We start from the raw sequence: 18,022 nt of genomic DNA on the forward strand, positions 1-18,022 counted from the left end.
ATGTCAATTGAAAATTGACCGCGCGTCTTTCGTGCGTGGCAAAGAACATCCATCGGCACCCCGATAGCAAATCATATCAATACGACCCAAGACGTGATCTCACCTTCGCTGGTGATAAATTATATTTCGAGCCTGTCAGTTAGAATTAGGCAGAGAATAAAGTGATGTTTGATGAAGTTATTGCTGTGAAACAATGTTGCAATGGCTTGTGCGCAAGGTTTTATTACGATTTGCGTTTAATTGAAAACAAAATTTGTAGAATATATTAAATATATTTAACATCATGGCAAATAAAAACATAATAGTTAATTATAGATAGATTATTATAGAGAATTTTCTCAGCTTTTCAGAAATATTTTTATCAAAGGTGACCAAACATGGGCACTGAATTTAAAAAATAATAACTGCGACTATTTTCAAAAAACTTACCTGAAAATGGATATATAATGATGCTTTTTTGAGCAATTCCAGCCCAAAACAGGATTTTTTTAGGTACTTTTTTCTCGACCCTCTCCGATTTCAATGAAACTTTGTAGACATGTTATCCTAGGCATATATAAGCCATTTTTGTGTATATGGAGCCAGTTACACTCGATAATGACATTTGAGAAGGGCGTAAGTGTTTTAAATATTTTTGTATTCCGTAATTTGAATATTGCTGTATCTCGAAGCCGTTGCATCGTATCAAAAAGTGGTCAAAGACAAACTTGTAGGAAATTTGACGGGCTTTTCGAAAAAAATACACTGAAAGAAAAAAACACTCCACTTTTATGAGATTTTTTGATTTATAAGTTTAAAAGTCAAATTTGAAGATGAGCCCACGATTTTTTTTCGTTCAAAATTTTTGTGAAAATAGCCTAAGATGTTACAAAAGGTTTATATTGAAGTGGTAGAAGTTTCATCTGTCAAGTTGCAGTGGGTGCTTTGGTGTTTTGTTTGCGTGGGTGTGATGGGGGGATTTGTTTGCTCTTTTTTTTCTGCCAAGCGCTTGCTTGAGGAAACTGACGTTTGGGCTCTACGTGCAGAATCGCCGATTGCCAGCAGAAAAGCTGATTGTTGTAGTGCTGGGGATTGTTTTGGTTTGATGAATCGATTGATTATATGTATACGAACTAAACAAACAAAGTCATAAACTGTAAGGTGCAAAATATTCAGTTTACAGTGAACAGCAGCAAAAGCATGGAATAGCTTATTCAAAGGACTGGTAAAAGTGTTAAAAATGTGAACGCGTAGAGCGATACAGATTGTGTGAGAACATGTGTTGTGGTAAACAGTTTGAACCGATAAAAGTGTTGTTATTTTGTTTTCTTGGGGATGGTATAAGGTTCTATTGGGTTGTGAATCATTAAAAACTTGAATGAAAAGAGTTAATCGAGAAACGTTTGTTGAAATACAAGTGTGTATTAGGCGGAAAAGCATACCTTGGTGATTTAAAAGTGTCTTATAACTGGAAAGGAAGCCAGCGTGTTTTATGCGACACTGGGAACCCTGGGTGAGTCTGCTCTATATTGACATGTATGTTTGAGTTGAGTGATGCGGGTGAATGAATATTCTTGTGAAGAGTCATTTGTGAGTTTCCACAATTGGTGAATTCTATCATTTGGCTCATGTATGGATGGAAGCATGAATGAATTTTATTTTATTCGTTTTGTTATTGACCTATTTATTTTAATGTATCTAACATTATTTTAACTTATCTATTTATTTCAATCTATCTATTTACTTTAATTAATCTTTGTATACATCTTATATTTTACATATTTTTCTCCACTTTCCCTCTTCTTTTTCTTATTTCCTTCTTTCAAGTCGCGTAAATATTAATATACCGGTCTTTAAACGAGAATGTCTAACTCGAGTTCATGCGTCGTTTTCACGGATTCGTTCTCCTTTTACTCTGATCTTATTTTTCGGATAATTATAAATATAACGTAAAAGATAAAACTACCTATAACGACTTCGGCTTAAAAATGTACCATTCGTGATAGTGTCGCTTTATTAATAACTGCTCGAAACGAAATTTTCAGTTACTATTGTTCGCAATTTTGTCGGTCTCGTAGTTCACTTTTTTCGAAACATTTCGTAATAAATTCCTGCAACACGATGAAATCATTGCAAACCTCACTATAAAGTATTGATATAGTTTAATCGGAAACCACGGAAAATACAATTTAATATATTGCTTAAATAGTAAAAGGAGGAAAAAGTCCTTCTCACAGCGTCGTTGCTCGGAAGGCACGCCGACGAGGGAATTAATGATAATTTGGCGCCACGTTCGAATTAAAACTATTTCTAAATCATAGATTGTGTGTTTTACAGCAGCCGGCTGCCTAAGACCTATAAATTTGCAACTGATAAACAAATTGCTTATGGTCGCATCACCTACCACGGTGAATCCTGACCTTATACCCATCTTACTAACCCCTCAAAACTCATGTGATACTTTGTCGGAGACGCAGTCGATTTGGCGGTCCCATCACTCAAGTATCGGACTAACATTCCCATCCACTTCCCCGTGTCTTACCACTGGTCGTGGCCGGCGTCGGTATTGATCAGCACGATAGGGACCTTTGAAAATTGCGAAGGGGTGATGATTGGTTCCTACTTTTCATCTGTGGTCCACGGAGCAATGTTTGGGGGTCCTGGTCAATAACGAAGTAGCAGCTACGGGTAGACACCAATGCTATGCTATGCTATGCAAATAGCCTAAGATGTTACAAAAAGACTCACGAAAAATGCAGGATGGAGCAACTCACCTAAAAAAATACAAAAATCATTTACTAAAACTGTTTTTTTTGAAAAGTGCTCTAAACGTCAAAATTTTCAAAAACCGAATACGGGAATCGATTCTTCAGACAATTTTACATAAAAGTCTCCATATTGACCATTGTCCTGAGTCCAATCCTTGTGAAGTTACAGCAGTTTTAAAATAAAAATGTTGAAAAAATAGCTTTTTTGATGGTTTTTGTCAATTTTCATATGACAGACTTGATTTTTCAGTCTCGGAAATATTTTTACCGGAAAGCTCGTCCAATTTCCCATAAGTTTGTCTTTGACCACATTTCAATTGGATGTATAAGCTTACATATAGACATGGAATTGCTCTTTTAAAAATTTCACCTAGGTACTTTTTGCTGGCAAATTCGATTTTACATCGAAAAATGATTAAATAAACAAAAATAGTAGCTTTTGTTTTTCGTAGAACAAACGTTACTCAAAATGTCGTCCTGAACACTCATAATGTATTGTTCAAATCAACATAAAAAATATAATATAAAATTGCGCGTAAAATTGCGGTATTTTACCTTGTTGAAATTCCGCTTTAGGAATACTCACTTTTTCTATTATCATATAGTAAAAAAAATGCCTACTTATCATCACTGAAAATAACAGTGCTGAAAAGTTCACCTTTTCAGCATGATGTCCGTAGTGACAGTTCAATAGGGCGAATCTGCGATTGTAAACAACCAGTCTATCCCTTTTGCTCAAGTGACAGTTCACGTCAAGCAAGAGGGGGATAGACTGCTTGTTTACAATCACAGATTCGCCCAATTGAACTGTTACACGGATGTCGCAAAATGGTATCCGAAGCACGAAATTTCGTCTACCACCTTATGTTGCTCCGTCCAAATTGGGTCCTAAAATGAAGCTTAGATTGCTGATATTATTGTTTACAGCGATAAAGCTTATTTTTCTGAGTAAAATGACCCTTTGTACGACCACAAAGAGTTTAAAATGGATTTTTAAATCAATTTCGAAAAATTAACCCCGCGGTCCTTCTTGACAGAAAAGCTCCTACTTGACAGCTCGTTCCAAGGGGACCATAGTTGATCCATCGAAAAAATGTTGCCTTGTCAAAAAAAAAATTTGCATTAAAATGAAAAAAAGTGATCAGAAATGGTTTTTAATCGTGTTTGTTACCGTTGTACATAAAAATTGACATAGGGCTTTAGTACCCAATTGACGTGCAAGTCAGAGTAAGTAACTTAACTGTTAGATTAGTCGCCTCTTTCGAAGCTCGCAAAAATTGCCGTAGCGGACGGTATTTCACGTCCTCATGGCGGGGTATTGGTATTAGTTTTCAACTAGCAATAATCGCACCTCGGTAAAACCTCATTGGTTACGATATCGCCACTGCGCAAAGCTAAAGAATGGAGGGAAAATTCGCCGGTTATGTCTACCCGGCCGACCTGGTGCGCTAGCGATGACTGACGGGCTGGTTGGGAACGAAAGGTGAGAGGCGGGGTTGAGTGAAGGTAAGTGAAACAGAGGACGCGACGCGACGGCGATTTTTACGCTTTGTTGAAGTGAGGGAGAAAGAGAGGGAATGATGATTTGGGCAAACCACGTGGCTTTTGGTGCACGGTGGGGCTTTAGGATGGAATTTGTTGTTCATTTTTACACAAGTTTTTTTTATTTTGAAAATAAGGTAAATCATGGATTTGTAAATACACAGTCTATTCAGGCTCGAAATGAATTTGGTCATCAATAAGCAGGATTGACTGCTTGTTCACAAATCCACATTCGTCATTTTACATTGTTTTGCTTGACACTCTCACTTTTAATTTCTCGATTCACAATTTCGAGCAAAACATTCATAGTGGGCCAATTTGCTTTTTAAACGTCAGTTCATGTCTAAACGCAGATTGTTGAGGCAATTGCAAACCTCTTTTTTTACCTTAGCTTCCGTCCACCCCGGGATTCGAACTGAAGACCTTTGCATTGTGAGTCCAACTGCCTACCAGCGACTCCACCGAAACAGGACCCAGAGAGACAAGTCCAACACCTGGATTGAGCTAACGACCTAACCTCTAGATTCTAGACCGGGTCCAACATATACTTCTCCGTCCGACGGAAGGCTTGATCAGACAAATCTTTGTCTCGAAAAAAATACCACCGGTGCCTTCTGGGAACGAACCTGACGGCCTGACTGGGTGAGAGGCAACCACGCTTTCCCCTACTGCACGGGTCCCGGCAGTTCATGTCTAGAGTTTTTTTTAACTCTTTGTTTGCAAATTGGGTACTAAAGCCCTATGTCAATTTTTATGTTCAACGGTAAAAAACACGATGAAAAACGAATTTCTGATCACTTTTTTTTCATTCTAATGCAAAAAAAATGGCACGACAACATTTTTTCAGTGGATCAACTATGGTCCCCTTGAAACGAGCTGTCAAGTAGGAACTTTTCTGTCAAGAAGGACCGCGAGGTTAATTTTTTTAATTGATTTCAAAATCCATTTTAAACTCTTTGTTGTTGTACGAAGGGTCATTGCACTCAGTAAAATAAGCTTTATCGCTGTAAACAATAATATCAGCAATCTAAGCTTCATTTTAGGACCAAATTTGGCCCACTTAAAATATTTCACTTGATTTTAATTATTTTTTTGTAACATTTTTGTCCTGTTCAACCCACCTTGTGCGCTACCCCTGCGACTGAACACATTTCCAAGCCAACACTTCGAGAACGCTACAACAGCTTTCAACTGTCAAACCCGTACCGCTATGCAGAGTCCAACTCCAACTGCTCGTCACACCCTTACCAAAAATCATGATTTTTTGAGTTCCAAATCCCACTTTTCATACGATTTTTTAAGTTCAGGTACTACAACCATAAAAATGGTTATATGGGTTGAACTGAAAAATTCGTATGAAAAGTGGGATTTGGAACTCGAAAAATCATGATTTTTGGTAAGGGTGCATCATCAGTTTTGTTTTCGTCGTTGCCATCGCCGGGTCGGGTCACGCGTGTTTGCTGCAAGGAAAATCTACCCCGGTGAATCTCCCCCAAATGGACTCGGCTCCGTCCACGGTGGCGCTGAGGACCGCCTTCCACCGTGAGCGGTTCTGCCGGCTGTGTATGGGCCTGTCGGACAATAATCGTTTGCAGCGGTTCTTCGACGTCGGGACCCCGGCCAATCCGGACCTGCTGAAGCACATCCGGAGCTTGGTCAACGTTGAGGTAAGAGTGATTCTTGTTTTTTTTTTGCAAGTTGTTTCTTTTTTTATGGTTGGAATAAATTGAAGAATTTCATAAAACATTGTTTAAAGTTTAAGAATTTGTCAGAAAGTTGTCCAATCGTACCGCTCTTTATGGGAGATCTGTCAATTTCTACCTCATAAATCCGGTGCTTCATATCTCAGTCAGCTGGTAGTGCCAGAATGGAGCACTTCCATCCGAGCAGTTTTTGCTTTTTTCTGCAATGTATTTCTCATGGAGCGAACTGTCAAAAACTGCTCGACTGCGGGTGCTCCATTCAGGCTCGATCTCGAGCCAAAATTATCAGTTGCAGGGTGGTTAAATCTTCGCGATTTTCGCGAATTTCGCGGATTTCGCGGAAATCTAAATTGCTCTCACCGAGCAGGATTTAGATAAATTTGCGTTCTTTCTTCTGGAAATACTAGATTTAGACAAACATTTTCACTAGCCATCGAAATCTACGTTGTATTCTTGAAGATAGACCCACAGGAACATTCAACAGAAATCCGCGAAATCCGCGCCGCGAAAATCGCGAAATCCGCGAAGATTTTTAACCACCCTGCAGTTGGTGGGATGATTCATCCTACACTCAGAATCAGAACTATCCCTCAAAAGGGTATTTTCTACTCTACCCTTTTTCAAGGTCACCATAGTATCGAGAAATTAAAAGTGAGAGTGTGTGCGTGCAACATGGAGTTAAATTTTTCAAAGTGCCATGGGAACCTTCACAGCAACTGCACAGAAAGTTTAACTCCATGTTACACACACTCTCACTTTTAATTTCTCGATACCATATACACTGTAAAACTGAAAATCGCACTTTGCTGAGTTCGTTTTCGCACTTTTACATACGATTTTTTCAGTTCAGCTACGATTTCACTTTTTTTTGTGTAATCATAGTCGAACTGAAAAATGTATGAAAAAGTGCGAAAACGAACTCAGCAAGTTACAGTGTATGCACTTAAAATCAGTACAAATCCGAAACCTACACTCAAATTTTAGAAGTATCCCTCAATAGGGTACTTTCTATTATTTTTTTCAAGTTCACCCGGCGTCACCATTTTAAAAGAGTATGTCAAAATCAGTACATTTTCGATACCCTTGACGACGGATGAACTTGAAAAAAAAGGATACCTTTCACTTTGAGTGTAAGGCTTTCTGGGCTTTCTAGGCTCAGTAAAAAAATATAATTTATCCCAACAATAACGAACTTCTTCTCGTCAAAGTTGCAATGAGCTGGCGAAATATGTTCTCTGACAAATCGGGCTATCAGTCAGAAAAAACAGCTAGAAGTCGCCATGTAGTAAACCGTTAAAAATAATCAAAATCCTCCTCCATGAAAACAATCACACGTCCGTCATCTCCAAAATATTCCAACAGAATGACATTTACGAGAGACGCGCTCTCACTCTCACGTCAGACGCAAACGCATCAGCTCCCTATCCATAAACGTCAACATTTTCTCTCGTAAACAATTGCAGTGATGCCAAAAACAAGATTTTTTTTTCTAGATTTCTTGGGTAAAAAATAAAAGATCAAAACATTCAAAAATGAAAGCTACAACATTCAAAACTCGAAGATTCAGCAATTAAAAATATTTTTTGATTTTTATAGTCTTTTTTACTGAAAATTTAAAATTTAGAATACAAATATTCAAATATACGAAATTTAATAAATTTTTAATTTAAAACAAAATAAATTCAAAACTAGAAAAATTTTGGGATTCAAAATTCAAACAAATTAATTCAAATTTAATTTAAGAATTAAAAATTTAAAGAGTCAAAAATGATAATTTCTAAAAATTAAAAACGACCAAAAACGAAACTATTGGCACTACGCCCCCCGGGGCATGGCCTTCCTCTAACGTGGGATTTCTGCTCCAGCGCCTCTGACGAGACAGGAGAAACCGGGACCGACGTTTTGTTTTACTTCACCATCCGATAGAAGCTCAGTGGATAAGGCGGGAATCGAACCCGCGTCACAGACAAACAGACATGAAAGTCCAGGTCACCAGCTTGTCCCAAAAGTGTAACGGACTTTTTTCAAAAATCGGAAAACATGGTTTCTACTTTTCGGATACGCCGCTAGAGGCGCTTATGTGTTGAGTAGCAAATGACAGCTTCAAATTCAATTTAAGAATTAAAAATTTAAAGAGTCAAAAATGATAATTTCTAAAAATTAAAAACGACCAAAAACGAAACTATTGGCACTACGCCCCCCGGGGCATGGCCTTCCTCTAACGTGGGATTTCTGCTCCAGCGCCTCTGACGAGACAGGAGAAACCGGGACCGACGTTTTGTTTTACTTCACCATCCGATAGAAGCTCAGTGGATAAGGCGGGAATCGAACCCGCGTCACAGACAAACAGACATGAAAGTCCAGGTCACCAGCTTGTCCCAAAAGTGTAACGGACTTTTTTCAAAAATCGGAAAACATGGTTTCTACTTTTCGGATACGCCGCTAGAGGCGCTTATGTGTTGAGTAGCAAATGACAGCTTTTATATTCATCTTGTTTTGATTGCCGTCACAACACGTGTGTTCATTTTATCTGAAATAGAATTTCTTTCGAAGATTACGTCAAAAAAACGTATTTTTGGGCCGCTCCCGTCGGATAAATATATATGTGTTGCAGTCCCGCCCGTGTGGATCAATCGGACCGCGCACTGGACTCACAATCCAGAGGTCGCCGGTTCGAATCCCGCGGCGGGCGCTCTAAAATTCTTTGTGTAAATATGGGTATTCGGCGCCGTCGCTCCGTGCCATACTTTCATACACTTAGGAGCCCAGGGCGGCGAAGTCCTTGTAGATAAAAGGAAGACACTAGTGGTTGGTACTAGCAATGGTGGCCGACAGCTATAAAGTCAACTTCGTTTTTTTGCAGTCCAACAGGCAGTGCTTTGATGTGGTTCCATCCGGCTATTTGAGCCGCTTCAAAAACGGTAGCCCTGTGGTGTTCTTACACGCGGAAATCTTAGCCTTCTTGCCAGGTGTAGCAGCTGGCACCGGTGCTGACGGGTGCCAAAATTGAGAATCTTTAACCCCCTTCCACCGCAAAGGTTGTGCAGGTGAACCGATGCCATTGGCGTCATCGCCCCTTTTTAAATCGTGTAGAACCGAATCATGTAGCCAACATGCCCCAACATCATAGAACCGGATGCCGCACCAAGTGCAGTTTTTTCACGTCTCCTTTTTCGATGATTTTGACAACATCCAGAGCACCGCGGCTAGGGACGGTCGTCACCGCTGTTGTCCCCAAAACGATGCATGTTTCGTTGAGCAAATGTCCGCTCTCCACCACCTTGGGCGTTCGAGTAACGGCAGGAGGACATTCCGTCGAAAGGGTAACATTTGTCTTGTAGCCGGCAACAATTCAATTTCAATGTTTTGGTTTGGTTTGTGTTTTAGTGCTATTCTGCAGACACGTTGACATCTGCGCTTACACACATAAACATGCCCTACTGTCATTTAGGAAGGGGAGATTTTAAGAATCGCCTATAGATGTCGCTAGTGAGCATACACAATTCAAATTTGAACTGGTCCCACGTTTTGATCTAAAATTTGTTCGAACTTTCATGTCTGTTTGTCTGTGCCCGCGTCTCATAAAAACGACCAAGAGTACAAAAAATAATACATGCTTAAATTCTTAAATTCTTAAACTCTTAAATTCTTAAAGTCTTAAATTATTAAATTCTTAAGTTTTTAAATTCTTAAATTCTTATATTCTGAAATTCTTAAATGCTTAATAAAATAATACAATTTTTTTGGTTCGATTTTTGAGAGTGACTCTTTGGCGAGAATCATCAAGCACAAACTGTGTTTAAATTTTCAAATCCTTATGATCATTTTCATTCCATATATTTTTGATTTTTTTTATTTTTCATATTTATGTTTCAAAATGTTTTAATTCATATTTAGAATTTCTCTTTTGCCAAAATTATTGTTATAGCTTTTCCCTCTGGTTTACTTCATCCTAGCAAAAATAAATTTGTCCATAAAATTTTCGGCGTTTCAAGATTCTGCGTTCTGAGATTCGGCCTCATGCGGCTATTCTTGATATAAAATTGCATTTATTGAATACAATTTTATTTAATCGTTTGTGATTGTTGTGTTCCTTTTGATGGATCTCTTGATTTTGGTTCCAAAATATATTTTTTTAATTCATTAAAAAATAAACTCTTGTATGTTTGTCGTGAAATTATTTTTGTTAATATGGCACGGATTGGGTTTTGGGTCGGCGCGGATTTTTTTTCGACTTCTCCGTAACAACCCTCAGGGTGGCCACCTCGGGAAAAAACCGGGAAAACCGGGAAAAAACCGGGATTTTTATCCACCAGGAGAAAACCGGGAAAAACTCGGGAATTCGACTGAGAAACCGGGAAAATATTTTTAGTTTATATAAAATTTGACAAAAGCCTCTTTAATGTATTCAATATGTTCTTTTCTCAAATAGAATATTATTCCTGTTATTCTTAATGAAGACTTCGCGAAAACTATGTTTCAATTTGTGTAATAAACCAATGCTTCTTGGCTATGGATGTTTCTGTTGTATCCTATGATATTTTTACTTGGCGAATTTGTTTTTTTATAACAAATTGTTTGCTCTACAGCAGTGGTTCTTAACATTTGGTTCATGTACCCATGGGAGTACCACGAGCGGTCTTAGGTGGTCCAGAAGACAAATCCCGTAATGGCGGACATTTGTCCAAAAGAAAATATTTAAGAGACAAAAAATTACAAATTGATTTGAAGCAACAAACTTACAACAACATTTAAGGTGCAGTGAATTATATATTTAAATGATAAACCTATAATTTGCATTCGTAAAGCAATTTTAAGAATTTGAAGAAAAGTGCACCGTTTTTGAGTTTTGTTTTTCTACGAATATTTGTTTCAAATTTGTAAATTGTGCCTTTGTCACTCAAAAAACACTCTTCTAAAAATATTTTTCGTGGCCTGTATCTCAGCAACAACATAATGGAACCATTCTATATTTTAAAGATCAAATAGAATGATACTTTATAGAAAATAGTAACATCTTCTGAAAAGTACTTTTAAATAGCATGTTTAAATCTGAAATCAAAACAGTTCGTGAAAATCTTTTGAATGTATATTTTGAGCAGCTTCAAAAATCTCTGTTTCAGAAACAATTAGTCCGTCATCAGAAATTTACATAAAATAAAAATTTAAAAAAAAATATGGGAGATGTTTGTAGAAATGAAAAAGTCAATGAAAATTTGGTTTACAAAAGGAATATCTCCAAATTTATTGACATTTTCAGTAGATAGTTAAAAAGAAATAAAGATATACATTTTATTTTGAAGCTTTATTAAGAAAACAGATTTAAAGAAACGACGTTGTTTGGCCTATCCAGTACAAGTTTTTAAACAACTCTAGAAAAAAAAATACCTTTTCAACAATATTTAATTTAGCATTGAAAAACATTATTAACGACATTTTCGACAGCAGTAAAATAAAATAAATATAAAAATTTAAAGAACAAGCCATAGTCATAGACATAGCCATAGTTGAATGCAATTAGTGTTTTAAAATGCATTTTACACTAGTTCAGTTTTTTGCAATCATTAGCTTTCGAAAAATGTAAGATTTGACGAAAACAAAAATGTCAACGAAAAAAACTTTTTGCGATACTAAAGATCGAACATTTTCAAAAATTCAAAAGAGTCAACCCAAACATGCTTAAAAATGATTCTAAGCGCAAGGGAATACACTTTAAACAGATTTCAGCTGATTGCACTCAAATTTCCATTTCGATGTTTTTTGAAAAAAATATTGTTTTGCTCCCTGATTTTTCGGGGCTGCTTTGAAGGGGGCGACAAAAACTTTAACCCTTTGAGCCTGAAGGCCCAAAAATCGTTTGTTTCATACTGCCCACCATTGAAAAACAGTATTTTTTACGATTTTTACCATTTTGTGTTTTGGGTTTTTTTTTAATAAAAATTGTTTTCGAAAAATCCCAAATTTCAAATTTATCGCATCAATGCTTGCCGAAGATAATAAATCGATAAAAACAATTTAAGGTACCGATTTTTTCACATTTGTACGGCACTTTTCTTGCACTGCTGCCAAAGTGTATACATTTTTGTTTGGACTAATAATGCAATTAATTCACAGGAATTGATAATTCTTGTAAGAATCGTTCTTCTTGAATTCACAAAACCTTTTTTCAAAGAAAATTTACGAGCATTTACATAAATGTTGATGACAATGTATTTTTGCAAATCTTTTCTTGTAAATTCCATTTCATGCTTTCTAATAATTAATTATGTCATTCTAAAAAATAGAAAGGTTTTTTTTTTAATTTTAAGATTGTAAAATCTGTAGGACATGATGATAAAAAATCCCAATCATTAGGGATATTAGAGGTTTGGATTGGAAACAGATGAAAACTGCTTCGTTAACAACTTACTTACTTTGTTCTCAAGATATTTGAAAGCTTTCTTATGAATTAAAACTTTGAACCAAATGTATGCGTTCAAAAAGTATGTTGATACTAATGTTAGCCTAAAAACCATTAAAATGAGGTTTAAAAACATTCCGGAAAATTTCTTCTGGTCTCGGGAGAAAACCGGGAAAAAACCGGGAAATTGAAAATCAAAATCTGGTGGCCACCCTGCAACCCTGAAAATGAATCTAAATTCAGTTTGGCATAGTTTTTATTTGTGGTCAATTTGTTTAAATGTTCACTCCTGGGTGATGAATAGAGAGACAACTTCCATTCATAATTAAATAAAAATACAATCTCGCCTTAAATTTTTTAAGATTTTTCGACTGTAATTTTAGGTCCTAAAAAGCCACACATTTTTTATTCTTGCTAAAAAAACAATTTTTAATGATCGATAACAATACTCACTACTTTTGGCGAACAGTAAATTGGTTCCACTTTGACAGTTCAAAATTGAGGCCGTTTTGCGAACCACTATTCAGCACCCAGGTTCATTCAGTCATTTCAAATATTATTCACAAATGTTCTTTTGCCTTAAACTTTTGTTTGATACACGTTTTCGGAAAACTTAAATTTCGAAAATAATACAAACGTTTTTTATTCTGAATGAAAAAATAGAAAAAAACTGTTTAACGCTTGAAAAATAGTTCAAAATCTTGAAATTGTAAATAAGGCTGGCAAAAAATGTCATCTAAATTTTTGACTTTCAGATATCCTGATTTTTAAGCGAAGATGACGTTCGAATTGTGAACGCCCGAAATGTCAAATTCATGCAGTGGTACCAACATTACGAAAAAAGTGTGCCATGGCATGACAGCCACATTTTTTTCTAATGTTGGTGCTACTGAGCGATTAGAATTCTGACATTTAGGACGTTCACAATTCGAACGCCATCTTCGCTTAAACACCTGGATAGTCAGTATATTAATCAATTTACGAAAATATTGTTTTTCTGAATTCAAAATTTGTAAATAGTTTAAAAAGCCTTCACTTGATTTAAAAAGCATTGGCTTGATTAAATTAATAAGAATTTCTTTGAGTTATAACAAAAAGTTTAGAGAACTTTGCTTTAAAGAAACATTCTTATGAAAAATGTTGTTCAATATAAAGTGTTGTCAAACTGAATTTTTCATTGAACATTTACATACTGGCACTTCGATATATCGAAACTGATTCATAAAATTTAATATCAAAATTTATAAAACTTTGAAGGATACTTCGTAAAATATCTTTTAAGCGAATTCATAGATATTTTTCAATTCTTTGAAAGCATAATAACTTTAATCAAGTGAAAAGGTATGTAAAGATTTGATAAAAAATATAAACAAAAGAAAAAACGAAACTATTGGCACTACGCCCCCCGGGGCATGGCCTTCCTCTAACGTGGGATTTCTGCTCCAGCGCCTCTGACGAGACAGGAGAAACCGGGACCGACGTTTTACTTCACCATCCGATAGAAGCTCAGTGGATAAGGCGGGAATCGAACCCGCGTCTCATAGCATCATCGGGATCGGCAGCCGAAGCCGCTACCCCTGCGCCACGAGACCAACAAAAGAATAACATTTAAAATTGTGTTATCTTTAACTTTTTGTCATCATCATTTTCATTGCCAGTTAAAATAAAGTTTAAAAAAAACATTATTTTTGGTTATTTTAAAAATTTAAATTATAGGTATTTTTTACGCATTCGTTTATTTTTTAAAATCTGATAATTTATGATTTTACTCAAAACAATGCTTTTATTTTTGATGAAAGGTTGAAGGTTTTAAGAATTTATTATTATTATTATCACTTATTATCATTTTAATGCAAAAAAAAAATAAATTGGCAAGACAACATTTTTCGATGGATCAACTATGGTCCCCTTGGAACGAGCTGTCAAGATAGGGTTATATCACAGACAAACAGACGTGACACTCCATACAAATTATTTTTGAAATCCATCGTCCTTTATCAAACCACCAAATCACGGCGACGCCAGCGCTGCCTGGTGAGCTAATGCCGAAGCGCAGCGTCATGTCAGTGTATGCGGGAGACAATCAAGCCTTAACGATTGTAAACATCAACAGCTGTTTCGAAATAATTTTGTTGTTGCTGATCATCAGTAACAAAATCAAAATAAATAAATCAAGACCGACGGCCGAAAATGACGGTGGTTCTGTTCCACGGTCGATTCCGTTCCAATGGCTGAACCTCATAAGGCAAATCATGCGGCAGCACCTGCAGCGATGCAAGACAACACAATGACAGAGACCACACCACTGGTCCTCCCCGTTGCTTGCATGTTCGGTATAAGATTCCTCCACCGAAAACATGAACCATTACACCTGACACCATCATCAACAAGATATCCCGGTCACGAAAACACCAGTAGTGGCCGCCGGAATAGGAAAATCCAATTCCAAACTGACGGAATTGATCCCCACGATGGGCGTTTGGAAACATCTGCGGGTAACGTGTCCACGGCGCAATTAAGTTGCCACAAAAAAACACGCATCATACACACTGAGAAAAGACGGGCGAGCTGTCACGACAGCAGCGCCATCAGCGCCGGGTGAGTGGATGCCGAAACAAAATTGAATTTGAATTAACCGTTTTTTGAGAACGATGGTTCGGCACTCAAGTGTCCCGTCTGTTTGTCTGTGGTTATATTTCGCCTTAGAGCTTTATGACGTTTCGCATACGCACACTAGCCCACCATCTGATTTTGCTGGCCGGACAAAATTTAACCTCAATCTTTTTCGTGTACGTACACGCAATACATACGCACGTAGAAACCTCTATAGAGTTATCTACGTGCGCATGTATTGCGTGTACGTACACGAAAAAGATTGAGGTTAAATTTTGTACCGTCCAGCAAAACAAATGGCGTGCTAGTGTGCGTGAGAGCGGGCTTAGATAACTCTATTGCCATGTTGGTCGCCATCTTGAATAACAAAATTCCTAAATTACTTAAGAGCACTTTTGGGTTCATATTTAACCTCAACAAACAAGACAAAGATGTTCCATTGCCTCATTCTTTCCTCCCCCCAGATCGTCTTCCCCGACGACCAGCACTCGGAAATCTGCTCACGGTGTCTGCACTCGCTCGAAAACTTCTTCGTCTTCCGGAACCTCTGCCAGACGGTGGACGTGCGGGTGCGCCAAATGCGTGCCGAAAAGTCCCCCGCCCCACCGGAAGTGGATCCGGATCCGGTATTTGAGGTTCCGCCACTACTCCCTTCGGAACCAGAGGAAACGGTGGAATTGCCGCCGGTTCTGCCCCAGGAGAAAACGATGGGGATATTCGAGTGTGTGGAATTTTGCCACGATCCGGCGGATGAGCCCGAGGAGTACCGGCTGGTGGTGAAGGGGTTCGTTTATAGCCAAAAGAGTTTGACTGATTGGCTGTGCGAGGTTGAGAGTTGCGGCTGTCGGCTTGACGTGGACAAGGATCTGAGCGACTGTCGTCCGTTGACCGAGCACGGCCACGAGCCGGAGAAATATGATGGACGCGAACGTTTCAAGATTAACCGGGCGGTTCGTGAGTTCCTGGACTTACTGCCCAAGCGTGTCCGGTCAACCGTGAACGAAAGTGTCCTCAACATCGAGTCCTACCAGCAGAACGCCGATCCGGAACAAATGCCCGAACTTCCTGCGCTTCAGAGTGTCGACGTGCCCCAACCGGAAGTGGCCTTTTTCAACTGCTTGGAGCGAGGTCTTTCGATGGTCCGTGGCAGGTATCACTACCTTCTGGCCCAGGTCCAGGGCGGTAAAAGCATGTGGTTGTGCACCTGGACCGACTGCAAGGTAATCCTCGAGGCCAACTCCCAGCTGACCGCTTTCAGAACCCTCTCGGAACATTCCCACTACCCTCCGAGTCAGTCCGCCCTGAAAGAGAGCACCGCAAACCAAATTTCCCAGGACGGCGCTTTCGCCGAGCTGGCTGCCTGCCCGGCAAATGACGGCCAAGTGGCGCAACCGGAAGTGACCTTCTACCGCGTGGTCAAATCCGGGATCGGCGTCCAGCACGACGGCTTCTGCTTCCGGCTGGGCGGATTTCTCGCCGGTGGAAAGAGTCGCTGGGGTTGCGTTTGGCACGGGGGCTGTTCTGTCGAGCTGGAACTCGCCGGAACGCTGCAATGCCGGCTGGTTCCGGCGGGCGAATCCTCGCATGGTCATCCGCGGCCGGAACCGGTTTGCTCGATGGTCAACACCGTTTCCCCGGTCAAGGCGCTGGTCGAGCTGAACGGGAAGCGCAGCGTGATGGAGCAACAGACGGGAGTGCACGAGATCCTCCAGGGTAAGGGATTGGGGAAAGATTGTGTTTTTGAACAAGTAGTAAATGATGTCCTCTCTCTCTTTTCAACAGGAAGGCCCCAGCTGCAGCTCAAACTGACCAAAGTGGTAAGTGAAATATTGAAGGGATTCTTGCACCTTGACGTTTAGTTTAATCAATTGAAGGCGGAAGCTTTTGATTCTTCAAGCGACGAAGACGCTGCCATGTTGAATTTATCTTGTTTGAATTTTATTGAGCAGTTGAATAAAATATTAACCCAGTTGAAGTTGCACCCAAAATTGTTATCTGTGTTACTGCTCGATCACAACTTGGTCCCTAAACTTGTTTAGTTTCAAAAGAAACGTCCGCTCTGTACGCGATCCACGAAGCGAGTGTGAAAAAAATTGACATTTGACAGCTCACGCTTCTCCTGCATGCCGGTTTTGTTTCCGTCAGGTTGGCAGCATTGCGCGTCAGCTACACGCTGACATAAGTTTGAGCAAAAGTTCTTTAAATCCTGAAAAATGTCCCCACAACGTTTGTCTTCCAGCAAGTGCCAGCAACCGTGCGACACCAAACGGAGCCCCCTCCACCGTCCAAAATGGACTTTTACCGCATCCGAAGGACGCTGGGCTTGCAGTTCGAGGGCGCCCGCTACCTGCTGGCCAGATACAGCACCAACGGGAACAGTCGGTGGGCGTGCGAACGGATGTCGCCCCAAAAGTGTCCGGTGCGCGTCATTTTGAACCGCGAGATGCACCTTTTGTCGAACGAGCACACCCACAACCACCGACGGACCAGAATCCTTCCGTTGGGATCGGCGCTGAACGCAAAACAGATTTCCCCGCAGGAAGTTGCAAGAGAGTTGAAAGATAACAAAGGCTCGAGCGGGGCGAACAAGCGCCGGGGGATTCTCGAGGTTTACGATGGGTGGGTTTTGAGGTTTTTAAAATGTTTTACTTTGTTTTGAGAGATTTTTTTTCGTGTTTTTTTTCAGGCGCCGCATTATAAGGCGGACAAGATTGGAGCGAGCGACAAGCGAAGAGTCGGTGAGCGTCAATGGTTCGTCCCTACACTGAGCAAAACTTACACAGCTTAACGAAGTGTTCTACACATGATCTGGCCCTGCTGTACAGAGCACTCAAAAATCAATCGCAAAACACTTGAATTTTGGGCACCTTAAGATGCTGTCAATTCAATAGCACAACACTTGAATTTGATGTGTTGTGTCACATGAAAAACTACATTATATCTATCGGTTTTAAATGGTGTTTCCTTCTATAATCAATCCATGTTTGTGTGAAATAGAAAAGGATTTCGGTTTGTTA

At 39.1% G+C, this 18,022-nt stretch overlaps 1 protein-coding gene and 1 non-coding gene across 2 annotated transcripts; one reads left to right on the plus strand and one right to left on the minus strand.

Moving 5' to 3' along the window:
• Window positions 1-4,002: 4,002 nt before the first annotated feature.
• LOC120422682 (U4 spliceosomal RNA) lies at window positions 4,003-4,143 on the minus strand. The gene has a single exon (XR_005606163.1). It is a non-coding gene; the product is annotated as a U4 spliceosomal RNA (small nuclear RNA).
• A 1,557-nt stretch (window positions 4,144-5,700) lies between these two features.
• Window positions 5,701-17,990, plus strand: LOC120422675 (uncharacterized). The gene is made up of 5 exons (XM_039586184.2): window positions 5,701-5,956; window positions 15,470-16,718; window positions 16,788-16,822; window positions 17,245-17,624; window positions 17,692-17,990. Exons 1-5 carry the CDS (start codon window positions 5,786-5,788, stop codon window positions 17,771-17,773), a joined length of 1,917 nt encoding a protein of 638 aa, XP_039442118.1. The 5' UTR covers window positions 5,701-5,785; the 3' UTR covers window positions 17,774-17,990.
• The last annotated feature ends 32 nt before the right edge of the window (window positions 17,991-18,022 follow it).

This window comes from Culex pipiens, chromosome 2 (genome assembly GCF_016801865.2).
Source record: "Culex pipiens pallens isolate TS chromosome 2, TS_CPP_V2, whole genome shotgun sequence".
Lineage (NCBI taxonomy): Eukaryota > Metazoa > Arthropoda > Insecta > Diptera > Culicidae > Culex > Culex pipiens.

Coding starts and splice junctions, on each gene's coding strand:
- LOC120422675 (XM_039586184.2), top strand. CDS start 5,786: ATGGACTCGGCTCCGTCCACGGTGGCGCTGAGGACCGCCTTCCACCGT. Junction 16,719..16,787: donor AGTGCACGAGATCCTCCAGG/GTAAGGGATTGG, acceptor TCTTTTCAACAG/GAAGGCCCCAGCTGCAGCTC. Junction 17,625..17,691: donor ATTCTCGAGGTTTACGATGG/GTGGGTTTTGAG, acceptor GTTTTTTTTCAG/GCGCCGCATTATAAGGCGGA.